This window comes from Pholcus phalangioides, unplaced genomic scaffold (assembly GCF_987345545.1).
Source record: "Pholcus phalangioides strain wild (caught in Gottingen) unplaced genomic scaffold, Ppha-v1.0 ptg000011l_1, whole genome shotgun sequence".
NCBI lineage: Eukaryota > Metazoa > Arthropoda > Arachnida > Araneae > Pholcidae > Pholcus > Pholcus phalangioides.
Window position 1 is genome coordinate 51753286 of NW_028301604.1, and position 16769 is coordinate 51770054.

The 16769-nt window shown below is 34.4% G+C and overlaps 1 protein-coding gene across 1 annotated transcript in view; it reads left to right on the plus strand.

Annotated features, from left to right (window-relative positions):
- The window catches only part of LOC149080545 (protein qui-1-like), a 149618-nt gene that overhangs the window by 84847 nt on the left and 48002 nt on the right, over window positions 1-16769 (plus strand). Inside the window, exons 12-15 of the mRNA XM_089239645.1 lie at window positions 429-525; window positions 7350-7465; window positions 10898-11015; window positions 13449-13706. Of these exons, the coding sequence (XP_089095771.1) occupies window positions 429-525; window positions 7350-7465; window positions 10898-11015; window positions 13449-13706 (589 nt within the window). The remainder of the gene's footprint in view (window positions 1-428; window positions 526-7349; window positions 7466-10897; window positions 11016-13448; window positions 13707-16769) is intronic.

Sequence of the window (16769 nt, forward strand, 5' to 3'; positions counted from 1 at the left end):
ATCAGATTCTGAACTGTACCTGGCGAGTGTGAAAGAATAGCTTAACAGAGGGAAGTAGAATATATTTTTTGAACTGAAAAAGACGAGACGAATCTCTCGGAACGAGCCCTGACTGTGTAAATTGACTTTAAGGCCCACCTAGTTCGAACTCAAACCGAACTCTTTGGTGCGGTGCACCCTCGCAACGTTGTTGTTCAAATAGTTTTGACACAATACTACCGTGCTCTCTCCTAAATGGGCAGTGGAATGATTTCCCACACTTGACAGAGTCGAGTGTTTAAAATAGCTTTTAACAGATTCGAATTTTAAAAAAAAAGTAATGTTGAGTTAAGAGTTTTTACTTTGCAGAGAAAAAGCAATTGTCCAATAGCTTTTTTTCCCTCAAAAGTAAAAAATGAATTATTCGATACTTTTTCTTACTATTTCAGGGTTCACCATTGTATGAAACCAAGTCTAAACGTAAAGAAGATTGGTCTGATATGCTAAGAGATATTGATGAGTTATGGTATCATCTCATGCTCAGTGGTAAATCAATATTTTCAAGTAATATTCCTTTTTCGATTGAATGATATACTACAAAAAAAAGGTAGCCCCCAATAATTGATTAGAGCTATAGATCTTATCATGTTTAAAAACAAAACTTTTTTCCATTGATGCAAGAGTAAGGTAGCTCCAAGCGCTAGTCTAGAATACCTGGAACAATATAACTTGAAAATTTGAAGTTTAACGTTTGTGTTTGTTTTTTAAAGTTTGATAAATCTGGAGTTACCACCATTATTCAGTAAACGCTTCAATTTTCGTTATCAAGTTTTAATGATTTTAGTTATACATGACCTATTCGTACTTTCCTCGAATTTACGTGGAGACATCTATTTAATGTCACATTCTCTCTCCTTAAACATCTTTAAACTTGATAGAAAAACGATTTTAATTTTTTTTTAAATATGTTAATGTATATACTCTACATATTTTTAAACATATTACGTAAATCACATATTTAAATGTTACGTAAATCACATATTTAAATGTTACGTAAATCACATATTTAAATGTTACGTAAATCACATATTTAAATGTTACGTAAATCACATATTTAAATGTTACGTAAATCACATATTTAAATGTTACGTAAATCACATATTTAAATGTTACGTAAATCACATATTTTAAATTGTTACATTGCAGTAAAAATGCGCCAAAACAAAATTTATAAAGCTGGCGATTCTGACATTAAAATAAGTCATTTTTTCACAATACGATCATTTATTTTCCTGCATTTTTTATAGCAATACTAAATTTCCCTTGAAGCGTAAGTGTCTGCATAATACGTTGCAATCGAAATTAAAAAGCTGTAAATTTCTTGTAACACTATTTTTGGTTTTCGATATTTCGATTTGAAAAAGCAGAGAATAAAATATTCAATAAAATTTAAGCATTATAAAAAAAAAAGTTAAACACTCGTTTCATTTAGTAGCTGTGGACATTTGCACGAAATTGCTACGCCGTCCGCATCAATATTACTGCAGAAAAGATCTGTCCCAAAAATAATAGTAAAGGTTCACGTAAATACTTTTGTTCGTAAAACGTAGGAAAGTTTATCTACTTTTATTCATTTTTTTCACGATACACTAGGCCTATACGACGTGGGTGACACAGAACAAATCACTGGAATCTCGAAACAATACACGTTATATGCGTCGATACTCGCAGTATTTTGTGTATCCACCTCTGATTCGTTTTTATTACACGTCATGACATTGAACCAAACATAGTTTTAATAGTGTCATGGGGAATAACCAGTTGTCTAGTGATACATAGCCACCCAAGCTGCAATAAAAGACGCCCAAAGTTCATCGAGATGAGCTGGAGGATCGCCAAAACATTACCTTTTGTTTCCACTATATTCCACGTATTTTTGATAGGTGTTAGGTCGACTGATGACCGAAACGAAATGGGACATTGTTAACACTGAAGAAGCCTCACGTTGTTACTGTAGCATGAGGAATGGCAATAACCTGCTGGAAAATCACCCCAGAGAGGCATTGTAAGTACGAGAAGTGTGACTAGTGGAATGTTTTCGACGTATCGAGCAATTTTTGTGGTAGTTTGAACTCTCGAAAAATTGGATTTGTTGCTAGATTCAATATATGACCACATAAAATAACTATTTCGTGTCAAGCAACGCCAGGCACTAATACATGTACTATCATCGACAGTACGGTCAGCTGAACCGATGATGATACAAAGCGAGTGACAAAAATGACTTGAACAATTATAGACCCATTACGGTTCTTTTCACGGCATCAAAAGTTATGGAAATAATTATGAGAGACAGACTATTTTCATATTTAAATGTCCGTAATTTCTTTTCAAACAACCAACACGGGTTTCTTCCAAATAGAAATACAGAAACTTCACTTCTTGAATTCAGTAAGTATGTTGTTGATAATATAGACAAATATCAAATAAAACAATAGCTATCTTCCTGGATATACGGAAATGTTTCGACAGCGTTGATCATCCATTTTACTTGATGAATTTCAAATGTATGGAATTAGAGGTAATGCGCATAGCCTATTTAAATCATACTTTAAGAACAGGATCCAAAGAGTCAAATGTATCAAATACATTACATTAGTACTCCGATGTCCATGAAGTGAAGAAACGAATTCCTCAAGGATCTACTTTAGGGCCACTTCTTTTTACTATATGCATCAATGATTTCTGTAATCGAGATTATATTTGCTAAAATTATCACATTCGCTGATGATACTGCATTACTTTATTCAGCAACAGATCATCAATCTTAACGAACATCATAAATCATGACTAAAGGCGGATACACACTACTATGACGTGACGTGTAACCACGTGACGTTAGATGGCGCGAGATCATATCAGACATTATACGGTGTGCACACTGGCGTGATGCATTAAGACCGAAACGCACTACGATGTCGAATTTGTGAAATCTTATTCGTGGAAATTCTGTGACGTTGACGTGGAATTCCCACGTCACAGAATTTCCACGAATCTGAATTCACAACGTCTCTGACATGACGTGCAACTTTATTGCGTTAGGCGTTTGTGCTTTCCAAGCGTGGCCCATCTCAGCTATTCTGTCGGCTGCATTCTTCAATCTGTGCTCTTCGCCCGAGAATCGTACTTTGGACGCCATTTTGTACTCTAAAAAAAGGGGAAACAGAGAAATTTTAAACACACTCAAAGACGAATTTTGTCCATTCCTTTGGTGGTGTGGGGAGGAAGCTGATTTCCGTCGTTGTTTTAGTCGATTTAATAGTATTTATTGGTCGTTATATTGCAGCGTTTCCCAACCTTTTTGATATCACCGACCGCTTGTGTTGAAGGTCAATTTCGAGATGCAAGCCCCCAATAAAATTCAAAAGCATAGACGCTGGAAGCTGGGGACTAGCTATATGAGACCTCCGCAAATAAATTTTATGAGGAGGGTGAGTCCCCTTCCCCCCAATAATTAATTATTGTGCAATGCAATGCACTATTTCGCCACTTTCGCGTATGGGGTTGATATATACAGGAAGAAAAATGATTTTCATCTCCCCTCAATGTTTTCTACATTTCGGCGCCTCTGTCCAAAATATATTGTTTTTGATAATTTGCGTATAAAAAAGAATATACAAGGATGACGTCACTCTCCGCTACCATACGAAGGTCGTCATTACCATCGTCATCCTCGTATAAGTCGGCATCTGGTGGCAGCGTCAGCAGTTGTGAGCTTGGCCTGAGTCTGGTCCGGCCGTCCATTTACGGTCCCTTTCAGTGTACACGAGCTCCAAGGAAAGATTGAGAGATTCGGTGCCTCTATAGTCTAGTGGTCTAGGGCGTTCACCCGGAAAGTGAAAGGACGTGGGTTCGATTCCCCGCAGGGGCAGTTGGATTTTCTCTCTTTCCGAAATATATCTTCGCAACTTCCAGTTGTTAAAAAAAAAAAAAAACCTTCGTAAAAAAGAATAATTCCCTAGTGTAGTTGGGGAATTTTATAAATATGAAAAAAAAAAATCCAAATGAGTTATTTCTGATGAATATAGTCGGACCCCGATATAATAACAAATTTGACGAGCGTGCCCCGATGTAATGATAACAAACTTTACTATCGTGCCCCGATATAATGATAATAAATTTTACTATCGTACTCCGATATAATGATACAATACATTTGTGAATTATTATGTATATCATATAGTACGTTTTATCATGTTTACCAACGACGCGACGCATGGTTATTATGCATAATCGCCATTAAAAGCTACAATTTTTTATTAGTTATTAAATTTACCGATGATGCTTGGGTACTATGCATAATCACTGGTAAAATGAAGTGTATGTTGAATGTGTTTATGTATATGCTTGTATATATGTTTGTATGTTATAATAATTAAAAAAAAAATTTAAAAAGTGATAAATTTGGAACAATTTATCAAACTCACCAAGACGATTAGTCAAGTCCATAATAACCAGTTATTATGTATAATAACCGCATAAATAAAATTTATCGTAACATATATGTTTATTTATCTCATATTCAGATAGACTGGTTTAATTTTACAATATTTCAAAGGCTAAGTAAATAATTTGTTTACTGACCTGAAGCTTCATGTTTTCTCCGTGAATTGTGATTTCTGTATTCTCGGTGGGTAGGGTCATGGAGCAGAGAATTTGACCGAACGTGTTCAATCAGGTGCTCTTCCATCAACAATACACGAGCTAAAAACAAATTAAATGAAAACACGAAAAAAATTTAAATAAATCAAAACGCGAACAAAAAACAAAATTGATCAAAACACGAACGAAGCAAAAAGTACGAGGAAAACAAATATATCGTCTTCACATGCCATCACACGACTGACGAAAATCTGAACGATTTGATTTTTCTGTGACACGTAATAAGGCGTGTTACGTCGTATTTCATAATCCGACACATTCACACGTTGCGTCAGCACAGTGTGAACGTACCTACAGAAGGCTCATAGGTGGAATTTATATCGCACGCATTTCTACGTGGTCCCACGTCACGTCAGAGTAGTGTGCATGGATTTTTGCGTGTTATGTCAGATTACATCATCACAGACTTTACCACGTTGCGTCAGCACAGTGTGAACGTACCTACAGAAGACTCATTGGTGGAACTTTATATCACACGCATTAAGGTGTGGTAACATGCCACGTCAGTGTAGTGTATATCCGCCTTTAGTTAAAGTTCGCAACTGGTTTTCTGCAAATAATCTAGAAATTAACGTGTCGAAAAAGAAACTTATGAGCTTTTCTTTGTATAACAATACAGATATTAGATGCAATATGATTTTTCATAGCCAAAACTGCCCATATAACTTTTCGTGCATATGCTCATCTTTAGAACAAATATCTTGGTGCACATATAGATAAAAACATAAAATGTGAAAAACACATGTAAAACACGTACAATCAAAACTTCGATACACCCCGTACAAATTCTATTACCTAATGCATTATGTAAATCGATCTTACCTATTGTCATTTTATTATGCCATTATTCATTCACATTTATTACGTGGCCTGACTGTGTGGTTAAGCGATTACATAAGTACTTTACGCTCCCATTATTCAAACACAAAAAAAAAATAATTAGAGCACTTACTAACGATTATTCCATTCCCTCATGACAACTTTTTCGTCACCTAAATATAGTATAATATATACCTCTTCGTTATCTATATTTTCACAGATCAATAATTCTCTTTAATAAAAATGAACTCGACTTACCTTTCAATACTTCAAGAACATCGAGTACATTTAGCAATACATTTTATCTATACCACTTATTCATAAAAGAGCAAAGATCATTTCACATTTCTTGTTCCGAAATTTTACAACAATCTGCCATCTGAAACTCTTGACTGCATTTCATTATTTGTATTAAAAAACGTCTCAAACAATATTTGCTCTCCGTAAATGATATTGAAAGATATTTTTAATATTCAATATTCTTTTTCCCTCTATTTCAATTGAGTCTCAAAAAAAGATACCAAAAAACACTACCCCATCGCTCAAACATTTCTGAATCTCACCTTCCGTTGTTGCCATTATTTCAATACTAATTACTTGCTTCGTTCATAATTTAATTCATTTATATGAATAAAACAAATCATTCGATTTAAATCAATGTAATATTTTTGTGTCTGTGCATATGTGTATGAATGTATCTGTCATATTCACAGATGATTTCTTAGTCTTGCGTTTTTTCTTTTGTTTTGTTTGGTATTTATTTTTTAAAAATTACAATTGGCAACGATCCCTTGGATGGATTTTGTTTGTTTTGTGCAATAGTTTGTTGATGTGATGAATAAAATTGAAATTGGTACATTAACGACCACTGGTGACGTACCTAAAATAGGCACGTTATTTGAATCCTTTTTTCTAATTGAAAGTATCTCTAAAGTCATTGGCTCAAAGGTTGAAATGTTGTAGTATAAGAACTTTACAATGATCCCGTGTAATCCGCACTTTCTTTCAAACTGAGCACAACACCAGTCTATCGCCACGATCAATTTACTACCGAATGAGTTGTGCCGGAAAAGTGTGTATGTGCAGGGCCGCAACTAGATGCTTGGTCAGCCGGGACAAGTACGCATTTTGGCGCCCATTATAATGTTGAAGGAGAGGTTACACAGTGAAATTTACACCCCCTCTGATCTAGAATAGACTAGTGGGCCCCCCTACTCCCCCTTACTTGTGGCGCTGTTCATGTGTTCCTACCTAACAGTTTGAACCTGTATATAGTGTTGCAAGTGAAATTTTAGTGCTTCCATCTATTTTTCAAACTGTGGGTGAAGTGTAATGATTTAGTGTTCGCACTATTGTAGGCCTGTTACTTTCTGCGACGAGACTTGTGTGCATAATCCGCACTGAAAAATTCCGATGATTTTCAACGAATAATCTGGGAATTATGTGGTATTTAGCTTAAAAGTTTTCGGGTTTTTTGGTCGACGTGAAGTAAAATCCGAAAACTTTTTAAGCTAAATTCTAATTTACACGATGGCCACGAAAGCCTTTTTTTTTGCTTCATTTGTGTGTGGTATTTGTTTATTTTTTGTGATTTTTATCGTTGTGTGCCTAACGAGGGGATTATTACGACGAAAATCGTGGTACTTTTGGGCAAACCTTCTAGTTCACTTCTGTTCAATGTTTTAGTTTTATTTCATTTTATCTATTATTTTATTTTGTGGTGAATTATTCGAAGACTCGTAAACACAATTAGCCAGTTTAAAAAAATTATTTTCTTGTAAAATTTTTATAAAAGAAAAATTTTCTACATATTTTTCCATATTTCCCAGGAGATTTGGTTCGTCTTAAACAAGATGCTGTTATAAACTTTGATTTTTTACTTGCGGCTACAAAAGGTGCATCCGTTAGTTATGTTAGAAGTATGTTTGAAATAGTTCGGTGCCAGGTGAGATTTTTTTTCCCGATAAAGTTTCTTGTTAAATGATGGAACATATACAAGGTGATTCAGAACTCATGATCAACACTTTAAGGAATGATATTACACACCTAAGGCCCCTTTCACACGGAGCGGACGCGGGTCCGCATACCCTTTCACACGAGCACTAAAGATACGGGCGTTTCGTCTTCTTTGGTGATCTAGAGCCCATAGAATATGGGCCTAATAAAGATGCTTTCATTCTGATCCTCACAAGTAGTCGATGTGGGGAAAAATATCTTTAAATATTTTCAAAAGAGTTTGGAAAAAAAAAAATCTGTCTTTTCGGAAATATATGAAAGAAAAATTCCAAAAACATCCAATGATGTTCCAAAAAAAAAAAAATTAAGGAGATATTCAAAGAATTTGCAAGTAGAAAAAAAGGGGAAGGGTGGAGACTTTCAAAATGTCTGTGCTTAGAAATATTCACATCACAATTCTGTCTTAAGCCGGGATTACACTATAAAAGTTTGATAGAAGTTCGTTTATAAAACTTGAAAAATGCAACCAATAAGCGGATCAGTTAAGTTCGCTCGAATGTAACGTGTTTATTGGTTGAATTTTTCAACTTTTATAAAAGATCTTTTATAAAACTTTATAGTATGATCTCGGCCTTACGCTCACATTACACTATAAAAATTTTATAATAATTCTTTTAAAAATGTAACCAATAAGCTGGTCGGTTGCATTTGCTCGAATGCAATCGATAAATTTATTGGTTGCTTTTTTCAAGTTTTATAAAATAACTTTATAAACCTTTTAGAGTGAAATCCCATCCTTAGATTAGTCACTTCTTAAATATAAAATTTCACTTTTTTTTTAGTTTATAGACTCAATATCGAGTAAAATATACTTGTAGGTTTCGGGGAGGGGCACCAAAATTATTCAAGTGTTTGGGGCCTTCAAACGTCTTAATCCGGCCCTGAGTGAACGCCGTACGTGGATAACGTTGTTTAATAAAAGTATTTTTTTAAGTTTAAAAAACTTAAAAGATTAAAAATTTAAAAAAATATATTTAAAATAATTTAAAAAAATATATTTAAAATAATTTAAAAAATATTTATATTTTTAAATAATTTTAAATATTTAAAAGGAAAAAAATTAATTTTTTTAATTAAATTTAAAAGTTATTAAATTATGTACTTAATTAAATATTCGTAATGAACAGAACGGCTTATAATTTTGGTCCCGTCAGTGGCGTTGTTGACAAGTTTTATTATATAAAATTGTAAAGTATGGACAAAAGGCAGTTGAAGTTGCTATATCTCCTTTATCTCAGAAGGAAACGGAGGGATAGACGTGTGTGGGTACATCCTATTGATGAACAGGGACCTTCATATGGTGTTTTTAAGGGTATTTATAACAAATAATTAAAAAAAATTCCGTGCAAAATCATCTTTAAAAAGTAGCCAAAGATGCGGACGAATTCGCTCCGCATCCGCATCGTGTGAATAGCTCCGAATAAACCTATCAAAAACGTGTCAAAACTCCTATGTGCGGATGCGGAGCCCGCACTTAGGTTTTGACACATGCGGACGTCGTCTGGACCTGCATGAACATTTCGTAGGTGCGGGTGAATTTCGGCTCGTTTGAAAGGCTCAGTATATTCCAATTGTTAAAACTTATTTATCCGCATCCGCTCCGTGTGAAAGGGACCTAAGCAAGCAATTTTCGTCATACAATGCATGGTCGTAATGCAAGCAGTGAATCGCTAGACGGCGCTATCATTTAAATCATAAAGCTTTGATTTGGCATTTATCGTCATTTCTATCGTGAATTTCAGAAGGGATGAATGGTTCAAAAGAATCAAGAAACGGCAGAAATGTATTTCATGTATGGTGCTGTGGACGTGGATATTTCAAAGACTGTACTAGAGTGTTTTACGACAAGGTGCGTGTCAAATCAAAGAACCTTTCAGGGATTGCACCGGTGTCTGTTCGAAATGGGCTCCTTTGTCAGTGGCTTGCAGGGCACAGGGAGTGCCAGTGTGAGGACGACACAAGAAGCCCGTTATGTGCTGACACCGGTACAACCACTCAAATGTTTTTCGATTTGGCACGAGTCTTGTCGGAAAACCTTCAGTGCAGTCTGTGGTTTTCCAAACCATTCCCTTTCGCAGCACCACACATGAAATGTACGTCTGTGCCTTTCCATCTCTTCTGTGATCCCCGATAGAAATGGCATAAGTGACAAAACTAACGCTTCACGCGTCCAATCACAGCAGATAGCAGTTTATTGCTATCCCCACGACCAGTATTGCATGACAAAAATCCCTTGTTTAAATTTATATCACTCCTTAAAGCTTTGCTCAAGAGTTTTGAATTACCAGATATATTGTATGACATTTTTGCTTGTTTCTCTGTTATATTTTTATCATGAGAAAAGAAGGGGAAAAAAAACTTCCTAAAATATTGAGATAAAGAAAACAAGTCTAAAATTAAGCAATGAACACAATGAATTCGTACATTCAGAGCCCTAATAAAGTTGTTGAGATTTAAAATTTAGCCTTTATTTTATTTTTAGATGTTGATGACAAAAGTGGAATTTTATTTCATGTGTTGGGATGTTGTGGTTTTTTATCGACAGGGAAATGTGACAGAAAAAAACATAAAGCTCTGAGCAAGACCATCTTAACGTTTTCGGGCCCCAAATATAAAAAGGGGGAAGCGGAGTCAGCATCAATGAGACATACATAATAACAGAATATTTCTACAAAATGCTGAAAAATACCAAACCAAAGACATGAGCTCACGGAACGAAAATTCAAAATACAGGGAAATGCAGGAATAACAAAAATTCAGAATTAATGAAAGGAATGGTCTCAGAATTAATGAAAAAAATAATTTTGGAATCGATGAAAGAAGTGATTTTAAAAATTGATAAAAGAAATAATTTCAAGATTAATGAAAATTCAGAAATAATGAAAATCCCTAATTAAAGGCAAATAATTTCAGAATAATTGTTTAATTAGTTATTGAAAAATACGCGTCATTAATAAGCCATTGATGTACTTGGTAATTTTGTGTGGGAGCGGGAGCATATATATATATTTTCGCCGTAACGGTCGGGCCCCGACACACAGGGTCGAGGAGAATGAAGAGAAGATTCCTAATTCAAAGAATAATGTTGAGGAATGTCATCAACAACATTTTTTACTCGATCTTATCTTTCTGTTTTCAATGTTCCAAATCGCGTAAATTATTATTTTTCCAAGAAATCACGTCATGTGGCTACGCAATGTACAACGTTGAATTGTAACAGAATTAATTTAAAATCATCTCAAATTTCACCATGTATTTCATTTGAAATTCAATATTATGGCATCAAACATAATATGATTATGTTTATATATCATATATTATAATAGCAAAAACATTTTTTTCTATGCATCATATATTCTAGTATCTGGATTGGGAAATGGAGCTTGTGTACAATATGACAAAACAATCAGTCGATGTTCTAAGCCAAGATGCCCAACAACTAGCAACAGAAATAATAAATTGGTTGAAACCTTTATCCGGTAAGTAATGGAATTTGTAGAAAGGATTCAAAACGTTTAGAACTTAAAAAAAAGGTTTGTTATCGATCGTCCAAAAGATTCCACTTCCCACTCATTCAAGCGATTTGTTTGCAACGAATTCTCCGTATATTACTTCTTTATTCAAATTGACAAAAAAAAAGAAAAGAATTCAAGCTTTTTATCAGCTTTAGCGTTGATAGTTATGACTCATAACTAGAGCCCGGAAGCTTAGGCAAAATGCCATAATATAATATAAATGCCTTTTTTTGCCTATTTTTTAATTTTTTTTTAAACTTTTTTGGTAAAAATGCCTTTTTGAAAATTTTCGTACCATAAATGCCTATTTTAATACATAATGCCTAGTTTTAAGTTTATTAGTGAATTTCAGAGGCTATGTGTAGAACTTGGATATTTTGGGCATTGAGAAATTCAATAGAATTGCTCTTTTTGAAATTTTCAAACACTCAGTATTAATTACCATCAGAAAGCTCGTCTCTCTTGCAGCCCCTAATAGAAGCAACCATGTGATCTGAGAGATTGATGTTGGCATGCAATAACTTCGCTTTGACAGGATGGTATTACAGGTGAAGGATTTTGTTTTAGATGAACGCAGCCCGTGGTGGAAAATTAGAAATTTGTTTCCCCACTGGCTTCACATAATGTCTCGCTATGGCATTGGACTGCGTAGTATGTGTATAGCGGACCAGTGATTGTCCCAATAGGTCTTGAATTGACGTTATGGCTCACACAAAGTGGAGTAGGAGCAGACAGGGCTCTAGGGCCCATGTTGTTTGATTTCGTTTTTTGCACCATAAATGCACTGCAAACAACCATGGCTATTTATTAAACACACATATTTAGTATTCGATTAAATTGACAAGAGTCGCTCTCAGGGGTATGTGACAGATGCGGCCATACGCCATACAGTTCCCTGGGCTTAAAGGAGTTCCTGACAGGTGGTAATATGAATTTAAAAAAATATTTTTTTTTTCTTTTTACAAAAATAGAACGAGATGGTCATGTTTCAACTATAGAAATGATAATGATTATTCCAAATAATACAACAAATAAACGAGAACATTCGCAACTCGAGAGAGCCCCACAAATCATTATCCCTTCCGACTCCACGTCAGGTAATAGCGGCCCCGGAATTGGCCTAATCCTGAGGGTCTAGTAACATTTTATTTTGGGCTTGAAATCAATTTAACTTGGATAATAATCCAGTTGTTATAAACTGTAATTAAAACAATTGAAAGATTAAGTGCAACCGATTTTTCAACTAGTTTTTGGACCCTTAAAATCTTTGTTTTCGGTTACTTTTTCTTCCTCCCGAAAATTACAAATGCCTTTTTTACTGCCTATTTCGACCATTTTTAGTGCCTAAACTTCCGGGCTCTACTCATAACTTGAGAGGAAGAGGTACACTCATATCCATAAGTTGGGTACAGCTTCGTTTATTGTTGATATATTGCAGCCCCGCATGCCAGAAGCACGAATGTGCGAATTCCCCCCCCCCCTTCTTTTTTTTTTATCAGCTGGGATACCTTATTTTGCTAAGTTTTACCTGTAACGCGCGAATCTGTATCCCTATTGAAACATGTAGCAAAAAATTTTAGGAAAATAACTTCCTTAGAGAAAACAGTTCTTCCCCCGTTCTTTTGTTTTTCCAAGGACATTGCACATTTGTGGTTCTGACATGATGGGAACGATACATGGGAACTTAGATTTGATGGAGAAGTAGCATATATATATATATATATATATATGTACAGCATACGATGCCACATAAAAAAAACTACAATGTTCTTAGTGCAAAATAATGAGTGCCATCATTGGTAAAAAAAGAGTAATTATGTGCTGAACGTCTAATACGGGGATGTGATTACTCCCCTTTTTAACTTTTCACAATTCTTGGCACTTCGACCTGGGACCATTTGCGTACTACCACACTTTTTAACCTTTCATACGGATCCCCCTACGAGTCGACTGTACCGTACCCTTTCACTTCCCTTTAGCATTTTATTTTCACCACTCATGCAATATGGTTAACTTTTGGAGATTGGCGAGTTTGCAAAATATAGTGGTACATTATTGTATTTTACTATGGTACTAAGCATATAAATAACAACTTTGACTTCATATCAAAATTGTATTTTCTTGCTTTTTCTGCAGTGACACGTGCGAGGAATTGTAATTTACCTAAAAGCGCATGATATAAAATATGAGATTGACTAAAATTTTTATTAATTAATTTAAAATGTCATTATCTACAATAATTTATAATTATAAACTAAATAATTATTACTTAGAAAATTGACAGTGAATGTTACGATATAACATAATAAGAATCATTAAACAACCTGAGGATTCACATGCATTTTACCGTTTGGCTCTCATTTTATATGACTTTAATCGTTAGGTAATCTATTTCAGACGGAACTTCGAAAACTCTTGATCAGTTGGTGAAAACTGCTCGTGATTGGTGCAATTACAATACAATTCCTCTACTAGTTCCTCAAAACTCTTGGCTCTCACTTAGTCTTCCGCCACAAGTGACAGTGATGAACACCAAACACGCGATAACTCATATGATTTGCACCTCTGACAGTCAACACGTCATGTGTTCAACTCCGGAGAACACTGTAGAGATGTATAATCTACCATCGAAAAGACTTGTACAAACATTTTCTGGTATGTCTTTATATCGATAAAATTTTAGACGTTTCTGTGAGGTTAATACAAATAAAAAAATGAGACTTGTGTGTTAATCGTTAATTTATGCTTACGTACAGTATACATACATGCATTTATGTATCGTACTATACAGGCTGTTCGAAGTCCTTTGAGCTGTGACTATCTCTGTGACCGTTCACTTAAAAAATACTGAATAAAAAAAGTTCTTGAATGACTTGTAAATATTCAAAATGTCATAAATTTTTCTATTGGTTATATGGGAAGTGCAGATAGTATGGAATAGCGGGTTTACCCCGCCTTCGGGTACGGCCACCAAGTGGAACAGTGATAGAACTTTTGTTCAGATTTAATCCTCGAATATCTTAATAGAGCTTCATAGTTTCGATACGATGAAAAAAAAAATCAGAATGTAGAAATAATATTAAGTTAAATAAATGATAAAAAATAAAACCAACTGGATGTGATATTGAGAATATTATTACATTGAATTATTTTAATATTCGATTACTTATTTATTTTAATATTCGATTACTTATTTATTTTAATACTCAATTACTCATTTATTTTAATATAAATAATAATAAATAAATAAATAAATAATTTCATTGATTTGACTTTCAATGAGTGGTAATGCGTTGTTATTGATTCACAACCATATTTACAAAATATACAATGTATTGAGAATATAATAAATCACATGAGGTGGTATCAGAACAATTAATATAATATAAGGGGGGAAAATGAATGAATAATAAACATTAGAATAATATATCGACAAATAGTAATGGGTAACATACATATTAAGTGGAGAGAAAAAGAAATAAAAGAAAAATTAATAATAACAATAAAAAGATAGAACTCGGTTCAACCAGGGCGAGCTTAGGCGAATACACACCAAGATAAACAGATATACTGAGTAGACGTTGTCAGTGATCGAAAGTTATTGAATCATATTCGCTCATTTTAATATTCAATTATTTATTTGTTTTAGTATTAATTATTCATTTTCATATATTAATAATTTAAAAAATGATTAAATATTAATACAATTATACTTAAACAATTAAATAATGTCAGTAAAGCAAATGATAATAAATAAATGTCATTCTATTTGTGTTCAATCCGTAAAAGAGATTTTTGAGATAATAACCAACTTGTAACAAAACCATGACTTCAAAAAAATCGTAATTTAATTTTTTTTAAATCTTCAATATATATATGTCTCGGTTAATATTACATTTCTTAAAAAACACGAAGTTTTGGTAGCTGAATTCCAGAGCAGGATTTAAATTGCAGTCACTGAAAATAAAAATTTAGCATACAGAGTTTGTGTGTGCTTCATATAAAAAGTTAATTTTTTTGTATTTTCAAATTATATATTCCTATGATGTTTTGCATTTTCGCACGTCATTTAAAAGCATTTTCCTAGCTGCATGGCAGTCGAGTGGTTATCGTGCTGGCCTTCGGCTGTGCAGGTCTGTGTTCGAATCCCGGTTTGGGCGGGGATGTTTACTAAAGCTACAGCCACACTCGTGTCCAGCCTGGTCCAACAGTGATTCGTAAATATTTGCTTCAACTGTTCCCCCTGCTACAATGAAGCACCAGTGGCATAGGCCAAAAAAATCTATAGCAGAAGACCTCCGTGCGAAGCTCTAAAGAAAGTCATCTCACTTATAGCCATTCGATATAATACAAGAAAGGGTAAAGATGGCGCATGCGTCGGCCTGCTATATCCAAATACAAATACAAGGCCACTGTAGGCAAAGCGGCCAACGAGGGGGGGCTGAATGGATATAGGTGAGATGACCTTCTTCAGTGACGTCACGAGCTTCGCGCGGAGGCCTTCTGCTATAGACGGTGTTGCACAGGCTGGACTACACACTAGCTCAGTCTGGCTCAATGTTTCTTACGAATATTTGCTTCTAGAACAATTTAATACGCAAACGCGTGTTGTGACTACTGAGGTTCTTCGATCAATGTGCGGCCAGACTAATTGGAAGGTCGGGAAGGAAGGCGGCTCCTTTGACTCAGGCTAGAGGCTTTCTCCAATACTTTCCAGCCTCCAACAACGAGCATGGATATGATTATGGCCTAGCTTGACACTAACAAGTTCCTTGGACATGATCCTCACGTACTTTCCGATACTCACGTTGATTCATCAAACTATTAATTAGAAGTGAATTTCTACAATCAACGTTTGCCGAAACAGTCATCGTTCAAATGATTTGGGATTGCCTTGTATATATATATATTCCTTTTTTTCAAATAACTATAAACTTTTTTCTCTCGTGTCTGCATGCTTTCATTTTCCAACCACACTTCCGACTGTCTTTATGTGTACATGCGTTCATGAAAAATTTAGACACTGGATGAAAGCGTCCCGTTTTGGATAAATTCTAAATGGATTGTTAATGAATTGTTACAAACACATACTCTCATATTTTCTTGATATAGGCCTACTGTATACAGTAGGTTACTCGTCAACTTTGTGTACAATAAAAGAAATTGCATTCAATACAGGGTGTTAAGCCTGTATAAATGATACTTTTTAAAATGTATATCTTTATACACCCTTTATCTTTTGAACCGTTTGGTTATGGAGAAACACGATTTTAATTACATTAGTATCCAAATAACGTGGTCATTCATTTTACTAGGGGCCGTATATGTACTGACACACAAAATTTAATTCTTTATATTGTCCCTCTGTCCTCTAACTTCTGATTAAATTTTGTAGTCCTGTCTCTTCTGAGCCCAAGAAAAGAAAAATTCTATGTTTCTAAATGAAATATTAGCTGAGATATTGCTGATTGAATCTTAAGGGCACATCTCAGAATTTAGAAAATTTTCAACTGCAAAAAAAATGTTTGGAATTCTTTTTTTTCGAGTTTGTTCCTTAATGTATTCTGTTCTTTCCCTCATTTTTGGCGATTTTTTAACTCAAATATCTAAGCTAATACCGTGCTTGGAAACATTTTTTTTTGGCTCAGTAAAGACAAAGCAACAACTTTCATATTGGAAGTTGGAGGTCGGGGAGGGGGTATAAAAAATTGGTATAAA